General features: G+C 52.4%; 2 protein-coding genes and 1 pseudogene across 4 annotated transcripts; all 3 read left to right on the forward strand.

Annotated features, from left to right (window-relative positions):
* Positions 1-48: 48 nt before the first annotated feature.
* On the forward strand, positions 49-6,385 carry DHRS1 (dehydrogenase/reductase 1). Its single transcript, XM_055309104.1, has 9 exons — positions 49-263; positions 735-908; positions 2,236-2,379; positions 2,532-2,611; positions 4,234-4,366; positions 4,670-4,816; positions 5,347-5,416; positions 5,722-5,802; positions 5,991-6,385. The coding sequence occupies exons 2-9, from the start codon at positions 759-761 to the stop codon at positions 6,125-6,127; spliced, it is 942 nt and encodes a 313-aa protein (XP_055165079.1). The 5' UTR covers positions 49-263; positions 735-758; the 3' UTR covers positions 6,128-6,385.
* Positions 6,386-6,998: 613 nt separating this feature from the next.
* LOC129499397 (60S ribosomal protein L27a-like) lies at positions 6,999-8,248 on the forward strand (annotated as a pseudogene).
* A 10,684-nt stretch (positions 8,249-18,932) lies between these two features.
* Positions 18,933-25,269, forward strand: RABGGTA (Rab geranylgeranyltransferase subunit alpha). Of its 3 annotated transcripts, none has more exons than XM_055309005.1 (17): positions 18,933-19,039; positions 19,336-19,392; positions 19,552-19,662; positions 20,031-20,155; positions 20,342-20,529; positions 20,773-20,976; positions 21,502-21,585; positions 21,673-21,755; positions 21,844-21,945; positions 22,051-22,156; positions 22,246-22,297; positions 22,464-22,552; positions 22,706-22,794; positions 22,897-23,013; positions 23,840-23,953; positions 24,223-24,310; positions 25,060-25,269. In XM_055309005.1, the coding sequence occupies exons 2-17, from the start codon at positions 19,390-19,392 to the stop codon at positions 25,206-25,208; spliced, it is 1,704 nt and encodes a 567-aa protein (XP_055164980.1). In that variant the 5' UTR covers positions 18,933-19,039; positions 19,336-19,389; the 3' UTR covers positions 25,209-25,269. The 3 variants fall into 3 exon arrangements, with proteins under 3 accessions (XP_055164980.1, XP_055164981.1, XP_055164982.1); XM_055309006.1 differs by lacking the exon at positions 18,933-19,039 and adding an exon at positions 19,056-19,185; XM_055309007.1 differs by lacking the exon at positions 18,933-19,039 and adding an exon at positions 19,058-19,130.
* The last annotated feature ends 174 nt before the right edge of the window (positions 25,270-25,443 follow it).

Consider the following 25,443-nt stretch of genomic DNA (forward strand, 5'->3'; position numbering starts at 1 on the left):
CGCGACGGCCCCGCGACGGCCCCGCGCCGGCCCCGCGCCGGGAGGCCGCGCCCCCGCTCCTGGGTCGCCCGCCTCCGGTCGCCGCCCCCTGTGCCCGCTGAGCACCGTCCCGGACCGAGCCTCTCCTCCACGTCCCCGGCTCATCCTGGGCCGCCCTCTGGCCCAGTCGCGTCACCGCGTCCCGCCCCCGGAGCTGGAATCGAAGTTCTCGAGCCCAGAGACTTTCCGGGCTTGACGGCGCCGGGAGAGTGCACGGGCGTCAGGTAAGGGGCGCGAGCTCCCTCTCCTTTGGACTCGGGGTCCCTGGGGCCTCAGGCTCGCCCCCGGCCCGGAAGCCGCGCCCTCGGGCTCGGCCTGCCAGGCCAGGCCAGAGGCCAGAGGCCAGAGCTCTAGACAGCCGGCAGCTTGCGTGGAGCTGCCGTGAGGGGCCGCCGTGCCAGCATCCCGCACCCTCTTAGGGTCCCAGTATGTATCTAACCGGGGACAGGCCCACCCAGCCCCTGGGGTCATAGCCCTAGTCCCAGGACGGTCCCTTCGCGGGAAGGCAGTGGCCAACTCCTTGGCCTCCCAGAAGGGACCAACAGCCTTACCCTGGGGCCTGCACTGTTGTCCCGTTCTGAAACTTCTCTCTGCTCTTAGGAGTCCAACCTTGGCTCCCCCCTACGACTGTCCAGGTCACCCTTCCATATACACAGTCCGTAGGCTTTCTCTAGAGCAAGTCTTTGCTTCCACAGATTTTCCCCCTTTGCTTGTGAGCCATGGCAGCTTCTATGAAGGGCAAGGTGTGCGTGGTGACTGGTGCTTCCAGGGGTATTGGCCGCGGCATCGCCTTGCAGCTCTGCCAAGCGGGCGCCACAGTTTACATCACAGGCCGCCATATGGACACACTGCAGGCCACTGCTGAGGAGGTGGGTGCTTCCTCTTGAACCGCAGGGCCCAAAACCACACCTTCCGCTGATCCCTTACCTGAAGCCATGATATTCCTCAACAAAATGTGAATACTTAAACTAGAATAAGTAAAGCCCATAAATAACTTGAGGTCAGATCAAATTTTGCCACTGAGTTTTATGAAAAAACTTTCTGTCTGAGACCTTCAGGGGTTTAGGAACTGCAACTGAACGGTTGTAGACCTGTGCTTTCCTCTGTTTTAGGCAAGACTTTATTGAGTTGTATACTTCACTTGACTTTTCTACTGGATTTCAGTTAAATAAATATGTGCTTTGCCAGGCACTGTGTGAACCACTGAGGTTAACCAAGACTGGTAAAATGTCACTTCTGCTTTTAAAAGACAGGGCCCAGCAGGCAATCAGAGGCAGATGCAGAATGCTCTGGGAGCATGGGTGAGCAATTAGGAAGCAAGGAGGTAAGAGGGTGGGACCCAGAGCATGGATCCGGAGAATAGGAGGATTGGCCTTGAATAAGGAATTTTTCTTCCTGTGAAGTTAGAGGATGGGGACACATCTGTGGAGGGTGTGATAGAACGGAAAGTAGAAATAGCTGAGAGTTTTGATTTTTCAGTTACCAGGTGGGAGCACTGGCAAGGTGACAGTCAGAGGGCTGGGACTGAATGAGAGTCACCATCGTGAACAATAAAAAAGAGACCCAACTGGTGTATCATGCTAGGCGAACCCTGTGTGCTGTGTTTCGTCTCACTCCCGTGCCAGATGTATGTGTCACTCTGACGTGGGACACATACATCCTTGCCTGTGGATCTGGAGTGAGGATGTGGAGGCCAAAATGGCAGGCACTCACTTTTATTGACCTTCTCTTGATCTAAGACGAAAGAATTTCTTCCTCTAAATATTTTTGTTAGTGTCAACTACAGTAGGGGTTACATGGTGAGTGGTGAAGGGTGGGAGCTCAGGGCATGAGAGATGGAAATGACCAAGGACAAGGAAAAAGAATGATACTCCTGTCCCAGGAGCAGCGCCCCCCCCCCCGCCCCCCCTCTCCACCCCTGCCTTATTTGTCCCTTGCCTTCCACTAGCAGAGTTCAAGGCCTTGCAGCTGGTAGGCCTCAGTGAATGTAGATTTTAAACCTGGAATCCCAGTCCTTTGGGTCTGTAGGGAAAGGACCTAGCATTCCTGAAGCTCCTCAAACAGGCACCAGAGGGTGGTATTGCTCCCCATCTTCCCTCAGCTGCAGGGACCCCCATGCTGGGAATTGAAGAGAGTTGCCTTATGTCTCACACTCATCTGCAACTATAAACTCACACACCCTCTGTCCTTCACCAGGCACAATCTCGAGGGGGCCAGTGTGTGCCCGTGGTGTGCGATTCAAGCCAGGAGAGTGAAGTCCAAAGGCTGTTTGAGCAAGTGAATCAGGAACAGCAGGGGCGTCTGGATGTGCTAGTCAACAATGCCTATGCCGGAGTCCCGGTACCCTTTAAACTTTGATTCCAGCTCCACATTCCTAACCTCCCCCTCTGACCCCGGGGTCCTTATCCTGGGCTCGCTGTCCCTTTCATTATCCAGCCCTCATACCTTCCTGCCTTCAGATCATCCTTCATCACACTCCCTGTGTCTTCCAGGCAATTATGAAAAACATTAACAAGGCATTCTGGGAAAGCCCGGCCTCCATCTGGGATGATATCAATAATGTTGGATTGAGGTGAGTGTTCCCTTTGTCCCACCCCAAGAGCTGGGTTCTCCTCCCTCACTCAGCTGAGGGCCTGGACCTTTCCCCATATGCCCTCTCCTTGTCCCTCTGCCTTTCCCATCTCCCTTTTCTCCTTGTCCCATTTGTCTCACACCTCTGGAGAATTTCCATTCAGGTAGATCTGTAACTGGGAACATTGACTTTTACCTCGTTTCTATCATGAATTTTCATCTGAACTTGCTCTTGGCCACTCTCCTGCCTCACTCTGCACATCCAAATGCATGGCCCAGAAGGGAGCCTCCTTTCCTCAGTAAGGCATACCACCTGAGCTGTCATTAACAAAAATATTTAAGGGAAGAAATTCTTTTGTCTTAGATCAAGAGAAGGTCCATAAGAGCGAGTGCCTGCCATTTTAGCCTCCACATCCTCACTCCAGATCCGCAGGCAAGGGCACTCCCACATCAGAGTTACACATACATCTGGCACAGGAGTGAGATGAAACACAGCACTCAGAGTTCGCCTAGCATGACACACTAGTTGGGTCTCTTTTTTATTGTTGGAATGATGGTGCCCTCTTGGAAACTGTACTCCGTGGATGTGATCAGCCACCTGTGGGGGTAACTAAGAGATTATCTGAAAATCTGTGACTAAAGCATTGAAAAACACCCACAGCTTCTAGTGGCAATCCCAGGGAAGCAGGATTAGAATCCAGCTGTGATTTCCAAGGTAGAAGAAAGATGATGAGGATACAGAGGAATGGTTAGCCAAGAGGCAAGAAAAGAAAGGCCAAAGAGCTGGTAATTGGCAATGCCACACACTTAGCCCTCCAAAGAGAGAGGCTCTCCACAACCTGATCTCTTTTGAGTCAGAGTTTTGAGCCTATAAGGCAGAGAGGCTCAGACCTTGGCCCCTGAGCCCTGATGAATTTTCCAAGATAAAGGCCACTTTGTGAGCCTCCTGGGAGTCTAACAACACGTTCTTACCCTCCCCCCCCACATTCACGTACACATTTACTGGTTGAGCATCTGCCTTTGGCTCAGGGCGTGATCTCAGGATCAAGTCCCACATCGGGCTCCCGGCATGGAGCCTGCTTCTCCCTCCTCCTGTGTCTCTGCCTCTCTCTCTCTCTTAAATAAATAAATAAATCTTAAAAAGGTTTTATTTATTTATTCATGAGAGGCACAGAGAGAGAGGCAGAGACACAGGGACTCCAGGATCGCGCCCTGGGCCAAAGGCAGGCGCTTAACCGTTGAGCCACCCAGGGATCCCCAAATAAAACCTTTTTTTAAAAAAAGAAAATATAATTCCCTCTACTTGTTTCCACTTGGAGGGTCCTGTTTCCCATGCAAATGAAGTATTTTTCTGGTTACTGAGTATGTGTGTGCTGGGTTTTCCCTACAAAAAAGGTGGAAAGCTGAGTTTTGCTTTGCACTCATCCATTGGTGGTTTGTTTTACGAGTGTTCCTCTCAGAAAGTGGCCTCTAGCCCTTCATTCTCCAGCTCTGCAGCCACCCCCATGTGGCCCTCCCCCAGCTGACGCAGCCACTAGAGGGCAGAGGAAGCTTCCAGGGCTACAGCAGCTAGGCCAAAGAGAACATCATTTATTCCTTCTTCTTCCTTGCCCCACCCTCTAGAGGCCACTACCTGTGCTCGGTGTATGGAGCACGGCTCATGGTACCAGCTGGCCAGGGGCTCATCGTGGTCATCTCCTCCATTGGAGGGCTGCAGTATCTCTTCAATGTCTCCTATGGTGTGGGCAAAGCTGCGGTGAGGACCCAATAGCCGCGGGTTAGGGACGCATCAGACAGTGATGGTACCTATAGCTCAGGAGACATAATCCCCAGTGGTCAGAGTAGTACAGCCCACTGGCCCCCACGTCCTCCTCTGCCACTCCACAGATAATTCCTCTGTCAGGGCTCTTGGGTGGCAAAATACTGGGGACCATTGACAGCTGAGACAGGGCTCCTGGGAAGGGCAGGGGCTGGGCATCCCAGCAAAAGCAGGGAAGGCAGGGGAGGAAGGTGATATGGCCAGGTACCCTGCTCTCACCCTGCCTTCTGTCCTTTACAGTGCGACAGGCTGGCTGCGGACTGTGCCCAGGAGCTGCGGCGCCATGGGGTCAGCTACGTGTCTCTGTGGCCAGGGTTGGTGCAAACAGAACTAGTGAAGGAGGTCGTGGTGAAAAACGAAAATACTGATGATCCCCTATTGAAACAGGTTGGCAAGAGGAGGGTGAGGGAGGTAGAGAATGCAGAGGACTCAGCCTCTCCGTCCTCCATGACAAGACAGTACCCAGAGAGCCAGTCCCCCAGTGCCTACTACAGCAGGCTGAGCACTGGACACACGCTGTGCCCTTTCATCCTGTAAGGGAGATATCTCCATTTTACAGATGGCAAAACCAAAAGCTGGAAAGATTAGAAACTTGCTCAAAGTCATGTATGCCATAAGTGGAAAGGCCTCGTGCCCTGAGGCCTCTGCTCTTGACCCCTGCACTAAACTAACCTAGGAGGTCCAGACATAGCTGACATCCCAGGATGCTTCCACTTAGGAGAGACAGTGGGTCCTGGTGCCAGAGTACAGGGCTCACCTGCATGTAGGGAAAAGTGGTTCCAACACCTAAGATTCGGAGTCCTGCAGGTACAGTGATGAGGGCCTGTCTCTCCTGGAATAGAAACTGAAAGTGGGGAAGAAATGTGGGCACTTTGCTTGGAGATTAACCGTTCACTTCTCTGACCCCTGTGTTTCAGCTCAGATCTAATTTCTCCTCTGCAGAGACCACAGAAATGAGTGGCAAATGTGTGGTGGCTTTGGCAACAGGTAAAGAGGTTGGGGACAGGTGGTAACAAGAAGGGCCTGAAGAATCTGCAGGGTGAGTCCTAGCTCAGGAAGTGGTTGAGGAATATGCCCTTCTTTTCTCTGGCTTCTGGAGAGCCAAAGCAGCCCTGTTTGAGGTTTGGGAGCCTCAGGAACTGGCTTACAAGAAGTTTAGGAAATTTCCTAGGAATAGGGAGAAATAATTCTGGGCACCCAAACCTGTCTGAGCGCTACCCAGTCCCATCGGGCCCAAATCTTGTCACACTGTGTCACTTCCTTGCCTTCTCAGCTGTTATTTGTGCTCACAGACCCCAATATCCTGAGCCTGAGTGGGAAGGTGCTGCCATCTTGTGACCTTGCTCGCCGCTACAGCCTTCAGGATGTGGATGGTAAGAGCTCTGGCCCAGCAGCCAGCCTGGACCTCCCTTCCTCCATTGCGTGCTCACTCCTCCTTCTCCCACACTCTCTCCCTATTCCTTCTTCCCTCACATCCCACTTGGGCTCTTCAGCCAGGGTAGAGGTGTTTATGGAGTGGGAAGTGAGGGTCTAACCTTCCTCCTCTTCCTGTGGTCCACAGGCCGCCCCATCCAAGACTATTTGTCTTTGAGCTCGGTTCTCTCCCATGCCTCTAGCCTGGGCTGGCTGGCCTCCTACTTGCCTGGCTTCCTTCGTATGCCCAAGTGGATTATGACCCTCTACGCTAGCAAATTCTAACCGTCCTGGCCTGATGTCACAACTCTGTTCTCTCTCAGGCTACATGGTAGGGCGGGTCTCAGTGAAACAAGGCAGGCTCTTCTGCCTACCACATACCCTTGATAGGAAGAGAAAGCTTCCACTGTGTTTCCTGGGTGAGCCCTGGGGCCCCTAAGGGATCCCCCTTTATGCCTTAACTTTACCTGCCCCTACATTTTACTTTTTGCCTTAGTGTTAAAAAATATTCTGGGGGCTAATAAAAGTCTCATTTCTCTTTCAGTGAGTTTTGACTGTTGATTCTGTGCTCAGCAAAGTGTTAAGTGCTTGAGAGAAAGACTACAAGATATGCAAAATGTTCAGGTCCTCAAGGAGTACCATTCCCAGGACAAAGCCCCTTTCCTCCAGGTGTGCTCATGCTCTTCCCTGTAGAGCTGCCCATCTCAGGGCACCTGCCCTTTGACTGCGAGGACTGTTTCCACACCCTCAGCTGGGGAACAAGGTCCCTCCACAACCAGAACCAGGCATACTCCTGTCTCAGGACTTTCCCACCCCCTCATTCCACCATCTCTTTGGGCGATGGCTGCTGCCTTCTAGCTGGGCCTGATTTCAGGGCAGCTAGGGCAGATTCTTTGGCATTTATGATTTCCTGGCATTTGGGAGGAAAGTAGTGTCCAAATCCAAGTGAAAGGCAGAGGAATAGCTGATGGTGCTGACATACTTTCATCCTTCCTCTTGGGATGGTATCACTTGAATTGCTTCCTGAGGAACTGACTGCAAGAGCCCTTTAGGCCCTGCTCCAGGGGCTGTCCCAGCCTGAGACAAGACAGTAGGGTGTGTGTGGCAAGGAGGAGCCAAGAGCCACTCTGAGGGAGCCTTTGCAGCAACAGCCTAGATGGCCATCAGTGGAATGGGATGGCTGCTGTCAGTCAGAGGTGCAAAGATCATTTCTAATCTTTGGAAAATGCAAAGTGAGAGCTGAGGCTTCCCAAAGCTGCCATAGCATGTGCAGAGCTATGACCTTCCTGTGGCTTTTGAGAACAGCTCTGCTTACTGTCCCAGTGATGTGCTAGGGCAGTTCACCGGCTTGTGAGTGCTGGCTGTGCTTCTCTTCCAACTCTGCAATCAGTGGTAACTTCACGTTTGTTGCTTGAATTTAGCCACAGTGAGAGTATAGAAGCCACAGAAACCAATAAAGGCTGCTAATCAGGGTTTTTATTTTTTTAAAGAGCTGGCTTAGCACATGACTAGAACTATGTACCTAAATGCCACCATTTGCCCAAGCACTCCATTTAGATCACAGTGGTCAGATATTCTTAGCACCCTCTCACCCCCTTCCACTCACCACCCAAAGTTCCTATTATCTCCTAAGGCTGGTGACGGATAGAGGCATTGCCTAAATGCAATATGAATAAGGGCTTCTAGATCTCTTGCAGCCTTCCACAGCTACCATTAGAACAAATCCTTGCTTGATGGTGTTGTCTTCTAAAGACCGCAAGGGATTATGGAAAGAATATGGGCCTCGGAGTCATGTAAATCTACATACAAATTTTGACCCCACCACTTTGGGAATAAAATGAAATAACATGTATAAAACACAAGGCAGTATGTAGCCATCTAAGTTGTCAGTTCCTCCCTTTTTTCTCTGGGCCGCCAACATACCATCCAGACTGAGGAAGACCTGGGAACTTCGGGGCCACATGAGCCATGGCCGCGGCCACATTGGCAAGCACCAGAAGCACCCAGGAGGCCAGGGTAATGCTGGTGGCATGCATCATCACAGGATCAACTTTGACAAATATCACCCAGGTTACTTTGGAAAAGTCGGTAGAGACATTACCACTTAAAGAGAAACCAGAGCTTTTGCCCAACTGTCAACCTTGATAAAGTGTGGACCTTAGTCAGTGAGCAGACACAGGTAAATGCCGCCAAAAACAAGACTGGAGCTGCTCCTATTATCAATGTGCGATCGGGCTACTACAAAGTTTTGGGAAAGGGAAAGCTCCCAAAACAGCCTATCATCGTGAAGGCCAAATTCTTCAGTAGAAGAGCTGAGGAAAAGATAAAGGGTGTGGGGGGTGCCTGCGTTCTATTAGCTTGAAGCCACATAGGGGGAGGTTCATTAAATGCTAACAAGTGCTAAAAAAAAAAAAAAAAAAAAAAAAAAAAAAAACAGTTCCTTCTCTTGACAAATATTAAAGAATGTGCGCTGCTCCAATCAGCACCATTCTTGGCTTTGGGAGGAGCACAGAGCACAAGACAAACCAGGCCCTGGCCCACAAAGGACTTTCACTTCAGCCCCAGAAGACCTTAGGAGCCATCTAGATTTTTCCACCAGAGGAAGTGAGGGAGCTGAGGGCCCCAGGGTCCACATCACATGGAGTTAAACCTAGTGGTTTTTTGTTTTGTTTTGTTTTTAGATTTTATTTATTTATTCATGAGAGACACACACACACAGAGGCAGAGACATAGGTAGAGAGAGAAGCAGGCTCCCTGCAGGGAGCCCGAAGTGGGACTCAATCCTACCTCAGTTCTGGTCTAACTGGTCCTCAGTTGCAGGAAAACAGAGGGCAGTGTTCTTTCTGGTACAACACCCTGCTTCCCCCTAACAGGCATCAGTTACTCTTCAAAACAAGCAATAGAGTAACAGTGCTCTGAAGGAAAGAAATGTGGACAGTGAGTTTTGATTGGAGGCACAAGAGATCCAACATCTAAGAAACCCAATAACAGTCTCAGGACATTGAGGGGATGGACATTTCTTCCAAAAACTGTGTATTAAATGCCTACACTCTTCCCAGCACCATGTCAGACACCAGGAAAGACTAGTTAAGTTTGTGAGACAAGTGTCATGGCCAAGTTTACACGGAGTGCCCTGAGAATACTGGAGGAAGCAACTAGCTCCATTAGAGAACCCAAGGAAGTGATACTGGCCAGAGACTTAAAAAATGGGGAAGGGGAGGCTTAATTATTTTTTTTTAAATTATTTCTAATTTAAAAAATAAGTGGTACATATGAAGGCATAAAGGCAATCCTTTTCTCTCCTAGACTCCCTCATTGTCACATGAAGCACAAGCAGCTACCAGTTCCTCTGCTCTTCTGGCACACAAGTTCAGGCAGGCCCCAGACCCCCAACCTCGCTCCAAGCCAGCTGGCCCACTTCTGAGCTCCCAAAGCACCTCAGTACAGAGGGCAGCGGCGTTCACTCAGAGAAGGTCCAGCCCGTGCCCATCCTCAGCCCCTGCTCAGGGTGGATTCTGCATCTGTAGCTCGGCGTGAGCACTCTGAGCTGGGTCAGCCTGGTCAAACGGGAAGCCCCGCGGCTGTGTGAATAGGCCCGAGCAGTGACACACAGGTTGCATGCAGGGTGGGGTGGTTGGCCAAGATGCGTGTCAGGGAGGGGCCAGCACAGAGATGAGCAGGGGTGACCCTGGATGCCTGGAGGCAGGAACCGAGAGATTTTGCAGGGAAAGGCAGAGATGAGGGTGTCGTAACACTCCCAGGAAAGTGAAGTCTGAAAGGAATGAGAGTTGTGTGGCCTGGGAGGCAGCCTGGCTATGCTGACCTCTCCTGTTTCTTTGAGTCCCCACCCTGGGTCTCCCCATGGTCATCTCATTGTCTCCTGGTGATAACTGAAAGCACTCTGAGAACCAGATCTTTGTTTTATGAGGCCTGCCTGCACCTGTCACCTTTCCCTGCCCAGGGCTGGGCACAGAGAAGGCTGCAGCTGACGCCAGATGACCAGGAAATGGAAGGGCAGGGAGAAGACTCAGCACAGGGGCCAGGGAAGGAGCAGGAAAGGATGGGCTGTGGTGCCAGGAGGAGCAGTGGAAGGATGGGGGGCCTGAGAGGGCCTAGGCAGAAGGGGCCAGAGACAGGGCTTTGTGGAGGAGTAGACTAACCAAGTGGGTGAGAACCAGGGACCAAATGGGATGGGGGCAGGCTGTAGCAAAGTGACTTCTGAGGTTACCATGGGATCTCTGCCCAGTGATAGGGAGACCAAGGAGCTGGAGGGGCCTCAAGAAAGATCTCAGAAGAATTAAGGCCTTGGAAGACTATGGGTAGGTAGGAGCGAGGAGAAGAAGGAAAATGGGCAGGCCTGCGCCCAGCTACTTCATCTTGATTCCCCCCCTGGGCTCGGGCTCCTGTGGGGCCCTCATGTGGGCTTTTCTTTCCCCTTGCCTGAATCCCCATCCCACTCTCACATCACCCACAGGGGCCTTCAGGAACTGATGGGAACAACTCCTCAGTGACTTGTCCTGAAAGCTGGAATCTACCCCTCTACCCAGCCTTTGCTCCTCTCTGTGCTGGCCCCTCCCCGACACACCTTGGCCAACCACCCCACCCCGCATGCAACTGTGGGTGTCTGCTCTGGCCCACCCACACAGCCGCGGGGCTTCCCGTTTGACCAGGCTGACCCAGCCCGGAGAGCTCACGCTGAGCTGCAGACTCAGAATCCACCCTTGAGCAGGGGCTGAGGATGGGCACGGGCTGGACCTTCTCTGAGTGACCACTGCTGCCCTCTGTACTGAGGTGCTTTGGAGCTCAGAAGTGGGCCAGCTGGCTTGGAGCGAGGTTGGGGGTCTGGGGCCTGCCTGAACTTGTGTGCCAGAAGAGCAGAGGAACTGGTAGCTGCTTGTGCTTCATGTGACAATGAGGGAGTCTAGGAGGGAAAAGGACCCCATTTTAGGCCCCTGGAAATGGAGGGGCCTGTGAGAAATGCTGGGGAAGAGGCAGAGGGAGGAAGGAGAGTCAGCTTGCTGCTATCTCTGTTAGCAGATGCAGACACAGATGCACCTGTCCTCCAGAGTGAGCAGGTCTTGGCTCCCCACTCCTTGGAGAGGTGGTTGCAGAAAAAACAAGGAAAGCCAGAACTCCACAGACAATGCTGGCATCCCTAGAGGGGCTCATGCTGGTGGGAACAAAGGTAACTCAGTGTCGGACTTTTACTTTCTCTTGAACAAAACTAAGCCAGCCAGAGACTTGCATTACGGTAGGAGCTGAGGGAGTTAGCATCTACTGAGCACCTGCACTGACCTAGACCATCCGCCTAGGTCTTACTTAATCTTTTCACATCTGCCACATGAGGTCAGGTACTGATTACAGCTTTGGAAACTCAAAAAGTCTCACAAATTTGAGGAACTTGTCTAGGTTGCAAGTTTTTATAGCCAAAGTCTCTAGCTTCAATGTATGACTCCAGAGTGTGGGCTCTTTCCCCCCTGCCTCTAATGCTTGGGTTTTTTGTTTGGTTTGGTTTGGTTTGGTTTGGTTTGGTTTTGGTTTGGGAGGATCTTTTCTCTTTAGCAGAGAGGGTTGGAGATTGGGCAGGATGGTGAAAGGATTCCCAAGTTCACTCAACCCAAGGATACCCTGGCCAACGTCACAGTTGCTCTTCCCTCACCTTGACCCTCTCCCTTCTTTGCCTTTGCTCCAGCTGATCTGCTCCCTAAGGTGCCATTGCCTCCCAGCCCCAGCTCCATTACCACTTGCTAGAATTGTCTTCACAGGGCCCATTTCAACCAGAAACTTCTGCCTTCTTCCATCGTTCCTTCCCCTTTCTGGGAACATCTGACAATCACTTGGCTCTTGACTAGTATCAGAGCCACAGATGTCCTCATCCCATCCCCTACATAAGGTTGACAATCGCCCCAGGTCAGGGGTTGGATCTTGGACCCTTCACCTCTCCTACACACACACACACACACACACACACACACACACACACACACACACACACACTCACAGAAACTTTGAACCCTACAGACAGATCAGAACAGTGCCTGGAGTGTCCATACCACCCAGAGTGTGGCTGAGCTCACAGGCCCAATGGGAGCCTCCGGAGAGGGGCCCCCTTCCCCACCTGGAATCAGATGTACCAGTCCGCCTATGTACCCAGGACTGACCCTCCCCACACTACTGCTCTCTATATTCCTCTTCCTTGGCCTCAATCCCACTCATCACACACATCTCCAAAGTTTCTTTGCCCCCTGTTCAGTGGCCTGGGCCTGGGAGAGGACTGCCTGGCAAGGCTGCCAGCTGTGGGGGCCCTAGGGAACCCTGGGAGGCTGGCCAACCCAAGGCAAGTTCCTTGAACCTCAACTCCAGGCCCTTCCTGCTCCACCCCTCCCCTCAGAACTCAAACCTGTCATGAATGTGCACAGGAGACTGGCACATGGTGCTGCTGCTGTCAGCACTTCTGGGTGTCCTCGTTCCTTATTCAGAGCACTGAGATCCCACAGCACTCCCTGTCCCTTATCTCCCACATTACTCAGGCCTGCCCATGAGGCCTGGAGTGCAGCCACCCCTGACGACCCCTCCCTACCCAAGCTCCCCACCCTGGGATCTGAGAGTCTTGGATCCCCTCCTAATCCCTGCCCCAGCTCAGTGGGGCACAGTGTGCATCCTCTGACCTAAACTGCTCACCATTTATTCATTCACTCTTTCATTCTTCCCCAGGACTCCCACCACCACCGCCAACTCTTTGTCAGTCCTTTCTTTAATTCTCTTTGGGGCACTTATAACTGGCTAAAATCACCTCTTGTATGTATTTGTTTCTACAAGGTGTGTCTCCCTGACTCAAGTATAAGCGCAATGACAGCAGGGGCGGTCTCCGTCACTGCTGTGGGGTGAGCTGTTCTGGGGCTCAATGATTGCTGCTTGATGATTGGCTGGATTGTGTAAATGTTCGTTGAGCAAGCGCTGTGGCACCAGGCTAGGTGAGGGGACATGCGATCAAACCAGCCTCCTTGGGTAGTTCACAGTGAGAGTGGAAATGGGGATGCTACACCCCATAGACCTCACTGATGGAGTGGCACAGAGGAGGTGTGCAGCCAGCCACAAACCCAGGCTCCTATCCCATACTGACAGCCCCAGCCCTAAGCTCGCTTCCCTGGGAAATCTCCCCACCCTAGACAGGGCAGCTCCCCTCAACCATAGGACACATCCAGCATACACCCCTCTCTGTAAGGGCATGACTGTAACCTTACACTTGCTTATACAGTTGTCTGCCTCTCTACAGTATTTTCATCATCCAGAAAGTTCTACTGGACAGTCCTACACTGGGCCATAAGCTCCATGAGGGCAAGGGCTATATCTGTGTTTTCCTCAACACTATGACTCCCATGCCTGTCACTGTGTCCAGTGACATTCACAGTGACAGTGAATGATTGAAGGGAATAAGGAAGGGGTAAGGTCTGGGCCCATCCCCAAGGAAGCAGTTCCTTCTTTCCCGGACTAGTTAGTTTGTCCCCTATGTTCATCTATCAGCTCGAGCACCTAACCCTTCCTGCTTCAGGTACACACAGTCTTACCTTGTTCCACGGCTTTTTTTCTCATGTGCGTATAAAACCTCAGGGCTGCTGCCTGGCACTACTCACATTATATATGCCCTATACCTAAAGGGCCCCCTGGAGTTGTGCAATGGTGGTTGCCTCTCAGGCCCTGCCAGGCAGTGAGGTTCTTGGCCACATTCCTAACTCCACCAGTGCTCTTGATGTAGGCAGGCTGGGTCCAAGGACCTGGAGAGGGTTCCACATCACCAGCCAAGAGGGCCCTTGGCTTCATATAGGATAAAATTCAAACTTGAGTCAGGAGGAGGTAAGAGCAGAGTTTACTGAATAGCATAAGTGACAGAGTATGCAGATGGAGTGTCTCAGAAAAGGAGTGGGTCTCCCCATCGCTTGGGGTTAAGGGGTTTATATTGGAAAAAGGTCCAGGGCACATGTTCTTTCAGGCATCCAGGGTAGGGCCCAATCAAAGGCAAATGTCAGGTGTTATTCCATAAATCATTGAAGATAGGAGGTTTTGACACCAATGTCGACAGTGGTTTGTTTGAAGCTAATGTCCTGCAACATGCTCAGGATCTGGTTCTTCTTAGATGTTATCAGGTGTTTGGGGGCCTGGGATGAAACTCAGGGAATGACTTTCTTTTTTTTTTTTTTTTAATTTTTTTTTTTTTATTTATTTATGATAGTCACAGAGAGAGAGAGAGAGGCAGAGACACAGGCAGAGGGAGAAGCCGACTCCATGCACTGGGAGCCCGACGTGGGATTCGATCCCGGGTCTCCAGGATCGCGCCCTGGGCCAAAGGCAGGCGCCAAACCGCTGCGCCACCCAGGGATCCCAGGGAATGACTTTCTAGCCTCCCTCTTGGAATGGGAACAAAGGAGTCCTTCTTTAGTTTACTCAGATGCAAGGTGAAATATAGAGCATAAGTAAATGAAACCCATGTTTCTATGGAAACAGAAGTGGAGCCCCCCCACCCCCCGCCTTTTTAAAGGATTTTATTTATTTATTCATGAGAGACCAGAGAGAGAGGCAGAGACACTGGTAGAGGGAGAAGCAGATTCCCTGAGGGGAGCCCAATGTGGGACTCGATCCCAGGACCCCAGGACCACAACCTGAGCCAAGGGCAGATGCTCAACCACTGAGCCACCCAGGAGTCTAGAAGTGGAGCCCTTCTACAACGGAGTCCCTTCAGCTTCCTATCTCACTCTGAGCAATTTTAAGGCAATGCTGTCATCTTCACGACCCCCTGTGTAGTGCCTGGCTCCTGCAACAGAGGCTCCAGTTCTGGCTTGGGGAGTTTTTCCAGCTTTTCAGCCCAATTCCTGGATGCTTTCCCTGCATCTCTTCCACCAGAAATGACAGCATGAGTCAGCACCCACTGTGCCCTGGGTGAAACATGAGGCTCTATTGTGGGGACTTTCCCTTTGGGGTCCTTCTGTCTTTTGGGTCTGCCCTCCCCTATCATCAGTGAGCCTGATTCTTCCTTTTCCCCAGCCAGGAAATGTGCTATGAGCATATGGTGGCACTGTGGGCCACTGAAGAATCTTCCTAGCCTGGCAGGAGAAACTGGGGAGCAGGGAGAAGAGAAAAAAGTCCAAGCACTCAGGCCAAGTGCTCAAGGAACTCCAGGACTGGGGGAATCGGCGGTGTAGAGGATCTTCTTGGGCTTTCTGTCACTCTGGTCCACTGGTCTATCCCAAGGATTAGAACCTTTCAGGACTTTGGGATGGGTCCTTAAATGTCTTCTACCACATTGTCCAAAAGTGGCTTAATAACACCTGTTTGATTACCTCCCATGATGGTAAACTCACAACTCACTCATTCCATCTTTAGACAGCTTCAATTATTATAAAGTCTGTCCTCATAATGGGTCCATCTCCACTCACTGACTGCCCCCTCCTCACATTCCTCTCTACTCCCTGTATTTCTATATGATAACCCCTTTCCCATACCTGTGGCTGGAGAGTTTAAAGTAGGAGGATCAAAGTTTTACACTTTCAGTATATATGTTGTGCTTAATGAAGCACAAGTTTTACAACAAGAAAAAAAATTAGGAGTTTAAGAAAACAAACTGTAAACCATTATATATCACCAGATCCAGAACAAATTCCTCTTGACCTTAGTCTGGGTCAGTGCTCATTCCTTATGGGCCCCTGATCTACCCTAGCTTACATGCTGACATGTCTGTCTCACCCATGAGACCTGTTCTGTCCAATACTAGCCTCTTAGCCCCATGTACTGTTGGAACATAAATTAAAACTAGATTAGTATAAATCAACTGCACTAGGCACATTTCAGGTGCTCAATACCCACATGACGCTAGTGGTGACCATACTGGATTGCACAGACATTGAACATTTCCACATTGCAGAAAGTTCTGGCCTAGTAAAGCACTGCATTAAGTCTAGTTCCAGGAAGACAGAAGCCAAGTCTTTCTGGTCCTGCACTGTATCCCTGGCACCCAGCACACTCTCAGGTCCAGTTCTGATACTAAACAAATATCAAGAGATTTCATTCATGGTCACACTGCACGAGGCCTACCACCAGTGCCAGTACACACCTCTTCTTTAGTCTCCCTGCCTCCAGACCATGGCTTCTAGCCAAACTTTGATTGGGGCCCTGACCCAGGGCTCATGATCTCTTTCCTCCCTCCAACCAGCTCTGGTCCATGACTGGCTCAGGGTTCTAGGAACATTGTCAGTGTGTGTGTGTGTGTGTGTGTGTGTGTGTGTGTGTGTGTTGGGGAGTGGTTGCAGAGAAATAACTGGCACGGAAGAGGTGGTCAGCATGAAGAGAACCAGAGTTCTAGGCCTCAAGAAGCTCAAATCTGAGCCTCTAGCAATAGCTGTTCCTACCTGTGCGGTGGGCAGCCAGGCTTGAATTCTGGTTTGTTTGAATTCTGGGCTTTGGTTTGAATTCTGGCTGTGTTTCCTCCCAACTGTATGACATTGGGCAAGCAACTTAATCTCTGTGAAGCCACTGTATGCATTGTTTCCTTGTTTTAAATAAGGATAGTAATACCAACTTGATATAGGCAGTGAGTATATTAAATAACATGTGTGGGATTCAGTTGGTACTCAGTTATTGCTTGTTCCTTCCTCGACATAGAGGGCAGGAAGATCTCTTCCTTAAACATTATTCAGATCACGGCCCTCAGACACCTGTGTGGTTCCCATCTCCCACACAGGAAACCAAATATAACTCCTGATAGCTCCCTTTGCCTTAAAGCAAGAGGCGTGTCATTAATTCCATTGTTCTTGTCTCCAACTTATCTCCAAAGGTACCTGGCTATCTACCACCCAGGTCTGTTCTCTCTCCCACCTCCACATCCCAGTACATGCCTGAAATGCCCTTCCCGCCCTCTCTTTCCTAAACCCAGCCCTGTCTTCTCAGAAGTAGATTCTTTCATGAGACTCACTTCCTTTCTCAAGCCAACTTGATTCAACCTTCCCAGTTTCAATCACTAAAAATTATCACTAATTTTTAGCTAATCACTAAAAATTATCTCATGCCTGATTTGGCCTTCAACCACCCTCTTTCCTCTTCTTTTAGTGACTAGGATAAAAGACTACCTGGAAAATCTGCACCTGTAGGTATCTGTGGTCCCAGGTATCTGGTTGTACATGTGAGTCTGTGTAGAGCATGTGTAGAGCAGGAAGCAAGAGCAGGTAGTGATAAAAATAAAAAAAGGAAAGAAAGAAAGAAAAGAAAGAAAAAGAAAGAAAGAAAGAAAGAAAGAAAGAAAGAAAGAAAGAAAGAAGCAGTTGGTGAGGTGGGAGAGCCGGATCAGACCAGACACAGGTCCTATATGGCCACTTACTACATGGATGGCCCTTAATCTTTCTGAACCTCAATGTCCTGTTTTTCATGACGATTAGAAATAATGATAATATTACTACCATCACTGTTCACTGAGCCCTTACCTGATATAGGATTATTCTAAGCTAAGCACTTTACATAGATTCTTTTATTTAATCTTCACTTCAACTCTCACAGGTAGGTAATATTTTTCCTATGATACTGTTGGAAAAAGGAAATACAAAGATACAAAGTCTGTTGCCCCAGATCTCACAGCTAATAAGTGGCAAAACCAGGATGTGCACCCAAGCACCGAAGGGTCTGTGTTCACAAGTACTCTGCTTACTGCCTCCACATATAATCAATCCTGCGTGCACGCAGAGCTCCTGTCCAAATGCCTGACACAAAGCTAACTAATAACTGGTATGACTCTTTCCTCACTAGGACCACAACTACACGAGGCCAAGAAAAGTGTCTCTTTTCCTCTGTAATTCATTATAGGGCCTAGGAAAGACAGACTATATAGTGGGCACTATATATACATTTCCAGAGCCTGAGAAAGATGTGGAAGAAATATAAAGAATTTAAAGCCATACTTTCTTAAATGTGAGCTATAAACACAGGCCACATGGACACACACTTCTCACAAATACATTACACTTCATCACAAATCAGTCACATATACACACTCACTGGCCACCTTGAACCCCAGGAAGGCTCTCTAGGAAACCTTCCTGAGCTGGTCCAGGAGCCACAGAAGGCTTTAGGCAGAGATGTGATATGATCAAACCTGCATTTTAGGAAAGTTGATCCGGCAGCACAGGTGATGAATTTATAATGGAGATGACAGAGTAGAGATTGGGGAAACATTGAAAAGGCTTTCAACAAACAGGGAAGAAATGAGCTTGAATTCCAGTGCAGTGTTTAAGAGTTACTACAGAAATTTGGGGAGAGAATAGTGCCATTCCCTATAGTAGGAAACATAAAGGCCAGAGTTTAAGAATGGATGGAATACAGTGAAACCTTTTAGTTTAGGAGTCTCAGATGTCTCTGGAACACCCAGGTGACGTCCAATAGGCTGATGAATGTGTACATATGTATGTTGATTTTTACAGCTCACAAGACATCTGGGCTGGAGACACAAGTTTGAGTGTTATCAGCTTACAGGGAGTAATTAAAACCATGACTGTGGATGAAGTCACCCAGAGAAAGTGTGAGGCCAGAAGAATCTGTGGGTCCAGGACAGAGCTCTGGGGAGCTCCAACTCCAAACGGGAGAAAGCCTGGATTTGTGAATGTTCTCCCAGGAATAGCGTGTGATGTGAAAGGGGGTGAGGAAAGGGCCCTGGCGATCACCAACATCTACGGAAGAAGGTGCAGAGCGGGCAAGCGCGGTTCAGAGGCGCAGGAGAAGCCAGGCGAGGTTGTCAAGCGGCAGGAGGTCGGCTACATCAAAGCTACAGAGGTTAGTGGAGATCAGGACAGGAAACTCCACCCGTTCGATGTGGCAACTAGGAGGCGGCCACGGTCCCAGAGTGACGTCAGCGGGATGCAGTCTAAAAAACTGCAGTTTGAGCAGCTGACGGAATCCAAGGCCCGACCGCTTTCACGCGCCCGGCAAAGCCGCGCATGCGCACTCGGAGGCACCGCGGGCTAATCACAGGGATTCGGCCTCTTGGGCGGGGACCGGCGCACGCGCCTCCCGAGCCCGCCTACTCCGCCCACGGCCCCTCCCCGGCCTGCAGAGGGCGCTGCGCCTCGGAGAGCCGGGCGTGGAGCCGCTCTAGCCTACGCCCGGGCTCGGTGGCGGGCGCCTCAGCTCCGCGCGCCCCACCTACACCTCCCCTCGGCGCAGGTGGGTCCGCCCGCGGGGGGCGGGAGCGCCCGGCATCTGCGGGTGTGCGGGTGGCGGCAGTCTCGGGCGCGGAGCGGTCCCCGTCGCTCAGGTGCCCTGGCGTGGGTCCGGCCCCGGAGGATCGGGCTGTGGGCAAGGCGGCACGGGTACGAGTGCCAGTCCGGGTGGGCGCCTCCTCCCGGTCCCGGGACCCGCTCTCGCCGGGGTCCTCTGCACAGGCTCGCGCGCGGCTTCCGGGACCGGCTGGGGGCGGGGCCAGCGGGCGGGGCTCCCGTGATTGACACTTCTCTCCCCAGGTCTCTCGGGCTTTCTCTGGACCCCTCCCCTGTCCTGAACCCTGAGCCGGCACCATGGTGAGAACTGTCAAGCCCCTCACCTCCGCATGCCCACGGACCGCGTAGCCTCGCCTCCGCTGCCCTCTGTATACCTAGGGCTCCGCAGTCGGGGGGCTCGGGGTCTGCCCCTGCAAGGCAGCCCGCACCCTTCCAACCCCGCCCCCGCAATCCTTGCAGCACGGGCGCCTGAAGGTGAAGACCTCGGAAGAGCAGGCGGAGGCCAAAAGGCTAGAGCGGGAGCAGAAGCTGAAGCTCTACCAGTCAGCCACCCAGACTGTCTTCCAGAAGGTGGGGCCCTTAGGGGTAGCCCCTTCTCCAGGTGGCCTCTTAGTATAGCACAGAGGCCAGGAGCTGGGCCTTAGAGTCAGACTGCCTGGGTCTAGATCTCGGTTCTGTGACTTACAAGCTAAGCTGTGCGACCTTGGGCAAGTTCTTGACTTTTTTTAAGTTTCACTTTGCTCTTCTGTAAAATGGGCCTTTCTGCATAAAGCTGTTGTGAAAATTCATTGAGAGGATACCCAGAAGCCCATAAAGCATTCTGCGTGGTACCTATTGTGTAGCATGTGTTTACAGAATATTCAGTAGTTCTAACTATGCTGCTTAACCTCACAGTAGGAGAATGATTTGATCTCTGACCCTGCTACCTATCTTCTCAGCGCCAGGCTGGTGAGCTGGATGAATCAGTGCTGGAACTGACAAGCCAGATTCTGGGAGCCAACCCTGACTTTGCCACCCTGTGGAACTGTCGACGTGAGGTGCTTCAGCGGCTGGAGGCCCAAAAGTGCGTAGGAGTTCAGGGCCCCAGGAGGATGGTGCTGGCCCTGCCCTGCCTGGGTCCAGGGGTAGAGGAAGAATGGGGCAGCCAGGGGTATAGGCAGAGGGTAGTGGAGGGCTGGGTGTAGAAAGGCAGAGGTGAGCTGAGGTTGAGTGCTGGAGGGCCCTGAGTCCCATTTCCCTCTGAGTGCAGGTCCCCCGAGGAGCTGGCAGCTCTGGTGAAGACAGAACTGGGCTTCCTGGAAAGCTGCCTGCGGGTGAACCCCAAGTCCTATGGTACCTGGCACCACCGCTGCTGGCTGCTGGGCCGCCTGCCGGAGCCCAACTGGGCCCGGGAGCTGGAGTTATGTGCCCGCTTCCTCGAGGTTGACGAGCGGAACTGTACGTGTCTGCCTGCTGATCTGCCCTACATTCTGGTTACTGGGGCCTCAGGAAGGCCCAGAGTTGGGAGGGATGGCCAGGATGGGCCTGCTGAGCTGATGGCAAAGGGGCTGATGGAGACAAACCAATACCCTGTAGAACACACATGGGTGTTTCTTGAGGGCTTCTAAGAGAACTTGAGGGGTTCCAGCTATGGAGCTCCCCTTGCCCTACTTCTGAGATGTGTTGTCACTGTTCCCCTAGTTCACTGCTGGGATTACCGGCGGTTTGTGGCCGCTCAAGCAGCTGTGCCTCCTGCAGAGGAGTTAGCCTTCACTGACAGCCTCATTACCCGAAACTTTTCCAACTACTCCTCTTGGCATTACCGCTCCTGTCTCTTGCCCCAGCTGCACCCCCAGCCAGACTCTGGACCACAGGGACGTCTCCCTGAGGATGTGCTCCTCAAAGGTCAGCAGGGTCAGAGGGTGCTGGGGAAGACTATGGTGCTGCCTTTCCAGCCTTGTTACCTAACCCTGTTCCTGAACCTGCTGCTTGGGCTTATTGAGCACCTACTTTGTGCCTGGCTTTGGGGGTATGTAAGATTCAGCCCCTGGGGATCCCTGGGTGGCGCAGCAGTTTGGCGCTTGCCTTTGGCCCAGGGCGCGATCCTGGAGACCTGGGATCGAATCCCACGTCGGGCTCCCGGTGCATGGAGCCTGCTTCTCCCTCTGCCTGTGTCTGTGCCTCTCTCTCTCTGTGTGTCTCTTGTGAATAAATAAATAAAATCTTTAAAAAATAATTTAAAAAAAAAAAAGATTCAGCCCCTGGCTGCAGGGAACACAAGTGTCCAGTGGGAAAGATGCAGCTGCTGTGCAAGGCCAGCAGATAAATGGAACCGAGGGCTGGCAGCACTCCAGGGGGAGGGTGGGATGCTGGGGTGGCCAGGAGCCCACCAGGGTCCTGGCCATAGCCCATGCTCCTTGGCCCCTTCAGAACTGGAGCTGGTACAGAACGCCTTCTTCACTGACCCCAATGATCAGAGCGCCTGGTTCTATCACCGCTGGCTCCTGGGAAGAGGTGAGCAGTGGGGAAAGAGGCTGGGTCTTTAGGGTTTTGAAAGAACAGAAGAGGATATAAGGGGAGCTGAGTTTGTGTCTCCCCCAGCTGACCCCCAGGATGCCCTGCGCTGCCTGCACGTGAGCCGAGATGAGGCCTGTCTGACTGTCTCCTTCTCTCGGCCTGTCCTGGTGAGTCCTGCAGCTTTTCCGAGAAAGCATCATGGATGTGGGTCTAGTGCTGTGGGGCTGACAGGTCTGTCTTTGTCCCCTGGGCCAGGTGGGGCCCAGGACAGAGACATTGCTGCTCATGGTGGACGAGTCACCCTTGGCTGTGGAATGGAGGACCCCAGATGGCAGAAACTGGCCTGGCCACGTCTGGGTATCCCAGGAATCGAGGAGCAGAGTGGGGGACTGGGGTAGGGCTGGAGTGGGATAGTCAGAAAAGTGGTGAGGCTCAAGCATTTCCTTAACCCAGTGCTCCCAGCTCTGTGACTTGCCTGCCACCTCCCTCAATGACCAGTTGCCCCACCATACATTTCGTGTCATTTGGACAGCAGGCGATGCCCAAAAGGAGTGTGTGCTTTTAAAAGGTAACACAACCTCTGCCCGTTGAGGCAGCACTTTCATCCCTCTCCTGCTCTCACGGGGGCCCCCTTCTACTACCCATTCTTGTTCTCAGGCCACCAGGAGGGCTGGTGCCGGGACTCAGCCACGGATGAGCAGCTTTTCAGGTGATGACAGAGAAGCACACAGACAAGGGGAGGGGCTCTGGACTCTGGGCATCAGGCAACTGGGCTGGGAGGCTGGGGGCTTGAGCAGATGGTCTCAGACTGGATACCAGGGATGACTGGTACCCAGAGTAGACACCATCCCCTCCCCCGCCCTGTCCATCCTCAGGTGTGAGCTGTCAGTGGAGAAGTCCACGGTGCTGCAGTCTGAACTTGAATCCTGTAAGGAGCTGCAGGAGCTGGAGCCTGAGAATAAGTGTGAGGCCCCATTCCCTACCATTCCCTGAGATCCTGCTCTTCTGAGGAGGTCCTTTTCCAGGAGGGCTTCTCGGGGAGAGCAGGAAGGGTCTCAAGAGATGGGAGCACAGGAGGATCTAGAAGAGACAGTCCTTTTCCTCACCATCTCCTCAGGGTGCCTGCTCACCATCATCCTGCTGATGCGGGCACTGGACCCCCTGCTGTATGAGAAAGAGACACTGCAGTATTTCCAGACCCTCAAGGCAAGTCAGGCCTGTGGGAACAGGACAGGGGTTGCAGGAGAGGCCCAGTGAGTGGCAGGAAGACAACTGATGGACTTTTCTTGTCATCCGCCTCCCCCCCAGGCTGTGGACCCGATGCGGGCAGCGTACCTGGATGACCTGCGCAGCAAGTTCCTGCTAGAGAATAGCTTGCTCAAGATGGAGTACGCCGAGGTGCGTGTGCTGCACCTCGGTCACAAGGTATGGACTGCCTTCTTCCTCCTGACCTGGCCAGCTTTGGTGTCTGCTCCATGGGCTTGAGCTGAGGCACTCTGGCCTCACTGTGCCCCTGGCTTTGGTCTCAGTCTCAGGTGCCTTTCTAGGCTTTGTTCCTAACCAAGATGGCATTCATCTCCCTTCAAGCCTACCCACCTTCCTCATCTTGCCTTCTGTCACTTGCCCCATCGTTCGTGCTACCCAGTCTCAAATCCTGAGTCAGCAGGGCCTCCTCATGCCACCACCTTCTCTGGGACCAGTCACATCTTCATTTTTCCCTCCCAGTGAGCCCTCCTTGAAACCCCCACCCCCCACTCCGATGCTTCTCTCTCTAGAGCAGGCCCCAGCACCCGAAGCTGGGTAACTTCCAGAGATGTTTGACAAACTTCTCAGGCTGTTTTCCTGCTTTGTAGTCTTTCCCAGTCAGTGTTTCCATTGCAGCAGTTCGGTCACATCATTGCAGCCTTCCGCTGCCCCCAGACCGACCCCCCAGACTCAGCAGGTCCGCTTCTGGCAGCAGCTGTGCCTACCCAGCTCCCTCTGCCATCCCCTGTACTTGCCTCCACTCTAGGCTGCCTCCACCCCATCCACCTGCCAGCCACCCCACCCCAGCACTCCCTCATCTGTCCCTTGTCTTTGATGCAGAGCGTGTATTGCTGAGGGTCGTAAGGTAAGCGTCTCACCTGCTCTGTCCTGTCCTCGGCCAGTGCCCCCAAGGGCCTGTGTGGGACCCAGAGGGTAAGTGCCGCGTGAGCAATGGCTGAGGATCCTCCTCCTCAAGTCTCCCTGGGTGTCTCATCCTCATCCCTAGGATCTGACGGTACTCTGTCATCTGGAACAGCTGCTCTTGGTCACTCATCTGGACCTGTCACACAATCGTCTCCGAGCCCTGCCCCCTGCCCTGGCTGCCCTGCGCTGCCTTGAGGTAAAGCACTCCTCCACCACTGTCCTGGGTGGTCCTTTTCCCTCTCCTCTCCCTCTGAAGTCGGCCCACCCTCCAAAGAGCTGCCTACATCTTCCCGGCCCCTGCAGGTGACCCCTTGCTTTCTCTGTCCCTGTGACCTGACCTGCCCCCAGCAGCCTTTCCCTTCACTGTAAGCTGATCGCCCTGGGCTCCCCCCTGCTTGCTTACACCAGTCCCAGGCTGACAGCTGCCTGCCCTGCCTTGACTTCCTTGCCCTCACTGCTCCTCAGGTCCTGCAGGCCAATGATAATGCCATAGAGTCCCTGGACGGTGTCACTAACCTGCCCCGGCTGCAGGAGCTCTCGCTGTGTAACAACCGTATCCTTCCTTCTGAGGGCCCTTCACACAGTGGGAGGGATGAGGTGCCACGCTGGGAAGGGACAGCCAGCCAGCGGGGTGAGTGGGAAAGGGGCCCTGGCAGTCTCAACTAAGGAGAGGTAGCCTGGGGCTGTGTGGGGCATCGTTGAGTTGCGCTGGTGGTTTTGCCAGGTGGGAGTGACTTCTTCAAGCTGGAGTTCACAAACCAGCGCCCTGCAGATACTCTTGGATAACACATAGTATTTTAAAAATCAAGAAGTTTTGTATTTAAAAAATCTAGAATTCTGATTTTACTTAAAAAATTAGAGGTTAGGGAGGCCTTGCTCGGTCAGTTGGTAGAGCATATGACTTTTAATCTGAGTCTTGAGTTCAAGCCCAATGTAGGGTGTGAAGTCTACTAAAAAAAAAAAAAAAAAGAAAGTTAAAGCAGGCCTTAGTGTGCATGTCCGCTCAGCAACCCTTTGCCGTTGTTGATTTGTGGATGCCTCTGTAGCCAGAGCTAGCTTTCTTCTTGGCAGCAGCCCACCACTCCTGATGCCACGCCTGCCCACCTCCTGGGCTTCCTGCCTGGCCCCATGGGCAGGGGTTTGCAGTGTGGAGCCTTACTCCATCCAGGGAAATGTGCAAGATGCCTGTCAGCCAGACTTCCAGGCAGCAGTCCCCATTCTTGAGGGAAGATGGTGATGGGCACCCGGGAGCACGCGGGTCTGGGGGAACCTGGCACACTTTCCTTGACTCTCCTGCCCAAGGCCTCCAGCAGCCCATGGTGCTCCAGCCTCTTGCCTCCTGCCCCAGGCTGGTCCTCCTCAACCTGCAGGGCAACCCCCTGTGCCAAGCAGTGGGCACCTCTGAGTACCTGACTGAGCTGTTGCCTTTGGTTAACAGCATTCTTGTCTAGGAGACTCTTTTCTGCCCTCGTTCTTTAACTTATTGGGACTGAATAAACAATGGAGAGGCTCCCTCAGGCTGCTACGTTGCTGCTGCCACCGCCACCACCATCACCACCATTCCTTCTGCCATCTGTTCTGGAAAAGAAAGGGAGAGAGGGTGTGTCAGCTTTCTCTCACACTTTCATCTTATGTCAAGTCCAGCTGTTTCTTAACACGGGGAACCAAAGTCTCGGTGCTGGGGCA

The sequence above is a fragment of the Nyctereutes procyonoides genome, unplaced genomic scaffold (genome assembly GCF_905146905.1).
Source record: "Nyctereutes procyonoides isolate TBG_1078 unplaced genomic scaffold, NYPRO_anot_genome, whole genome shotgun sequence".
NCBI lineage: Eukaryota > Metazoa > Chordata > Mammalia > Carnivora > Canidae > Nyctereutes > Nyctereutes procyonoides.

Coding starts and splice junctions, on each gene's coding strand:
- DHRS1 (XM_055309104.1), top strand. CDS start 759: ATGGCAGCTTCTATGAAGGGCAAGGTGTGCGTGGTGACTGGTGCTTCC. Junction 2,380..2,531: donor ATGCCTATGCCGGAGTCCCG/GTACCCTTTAAA, acceptor TGTGTCTTCCAG/GCAATTATGAAAAACATTAA. Junction 2,612..4,233: donor ATCAATAATGTTGGATTGAG/GTGAGTGTTCCC, acceptor CCCACCCTCTAG/AGGCCACTACCTGTGCTCGG.
- RABGGTA (XM_055309005.1), top strand. Junction 19,663..20,030: donor CCCAGACTGTCTTCCAGAAG/GTGGGGCCCTTA, acceptor CTATCTTCTCAG/CGCCAGGCTGGTGAGCTGGA. Junction 20,530..20,772: donor CGAGGTTGACGAGCGGAACT/GTACGTGTCTGC, acceptor CTGTTCCCCTAG/TTCACTGCTGGGATTACCGG.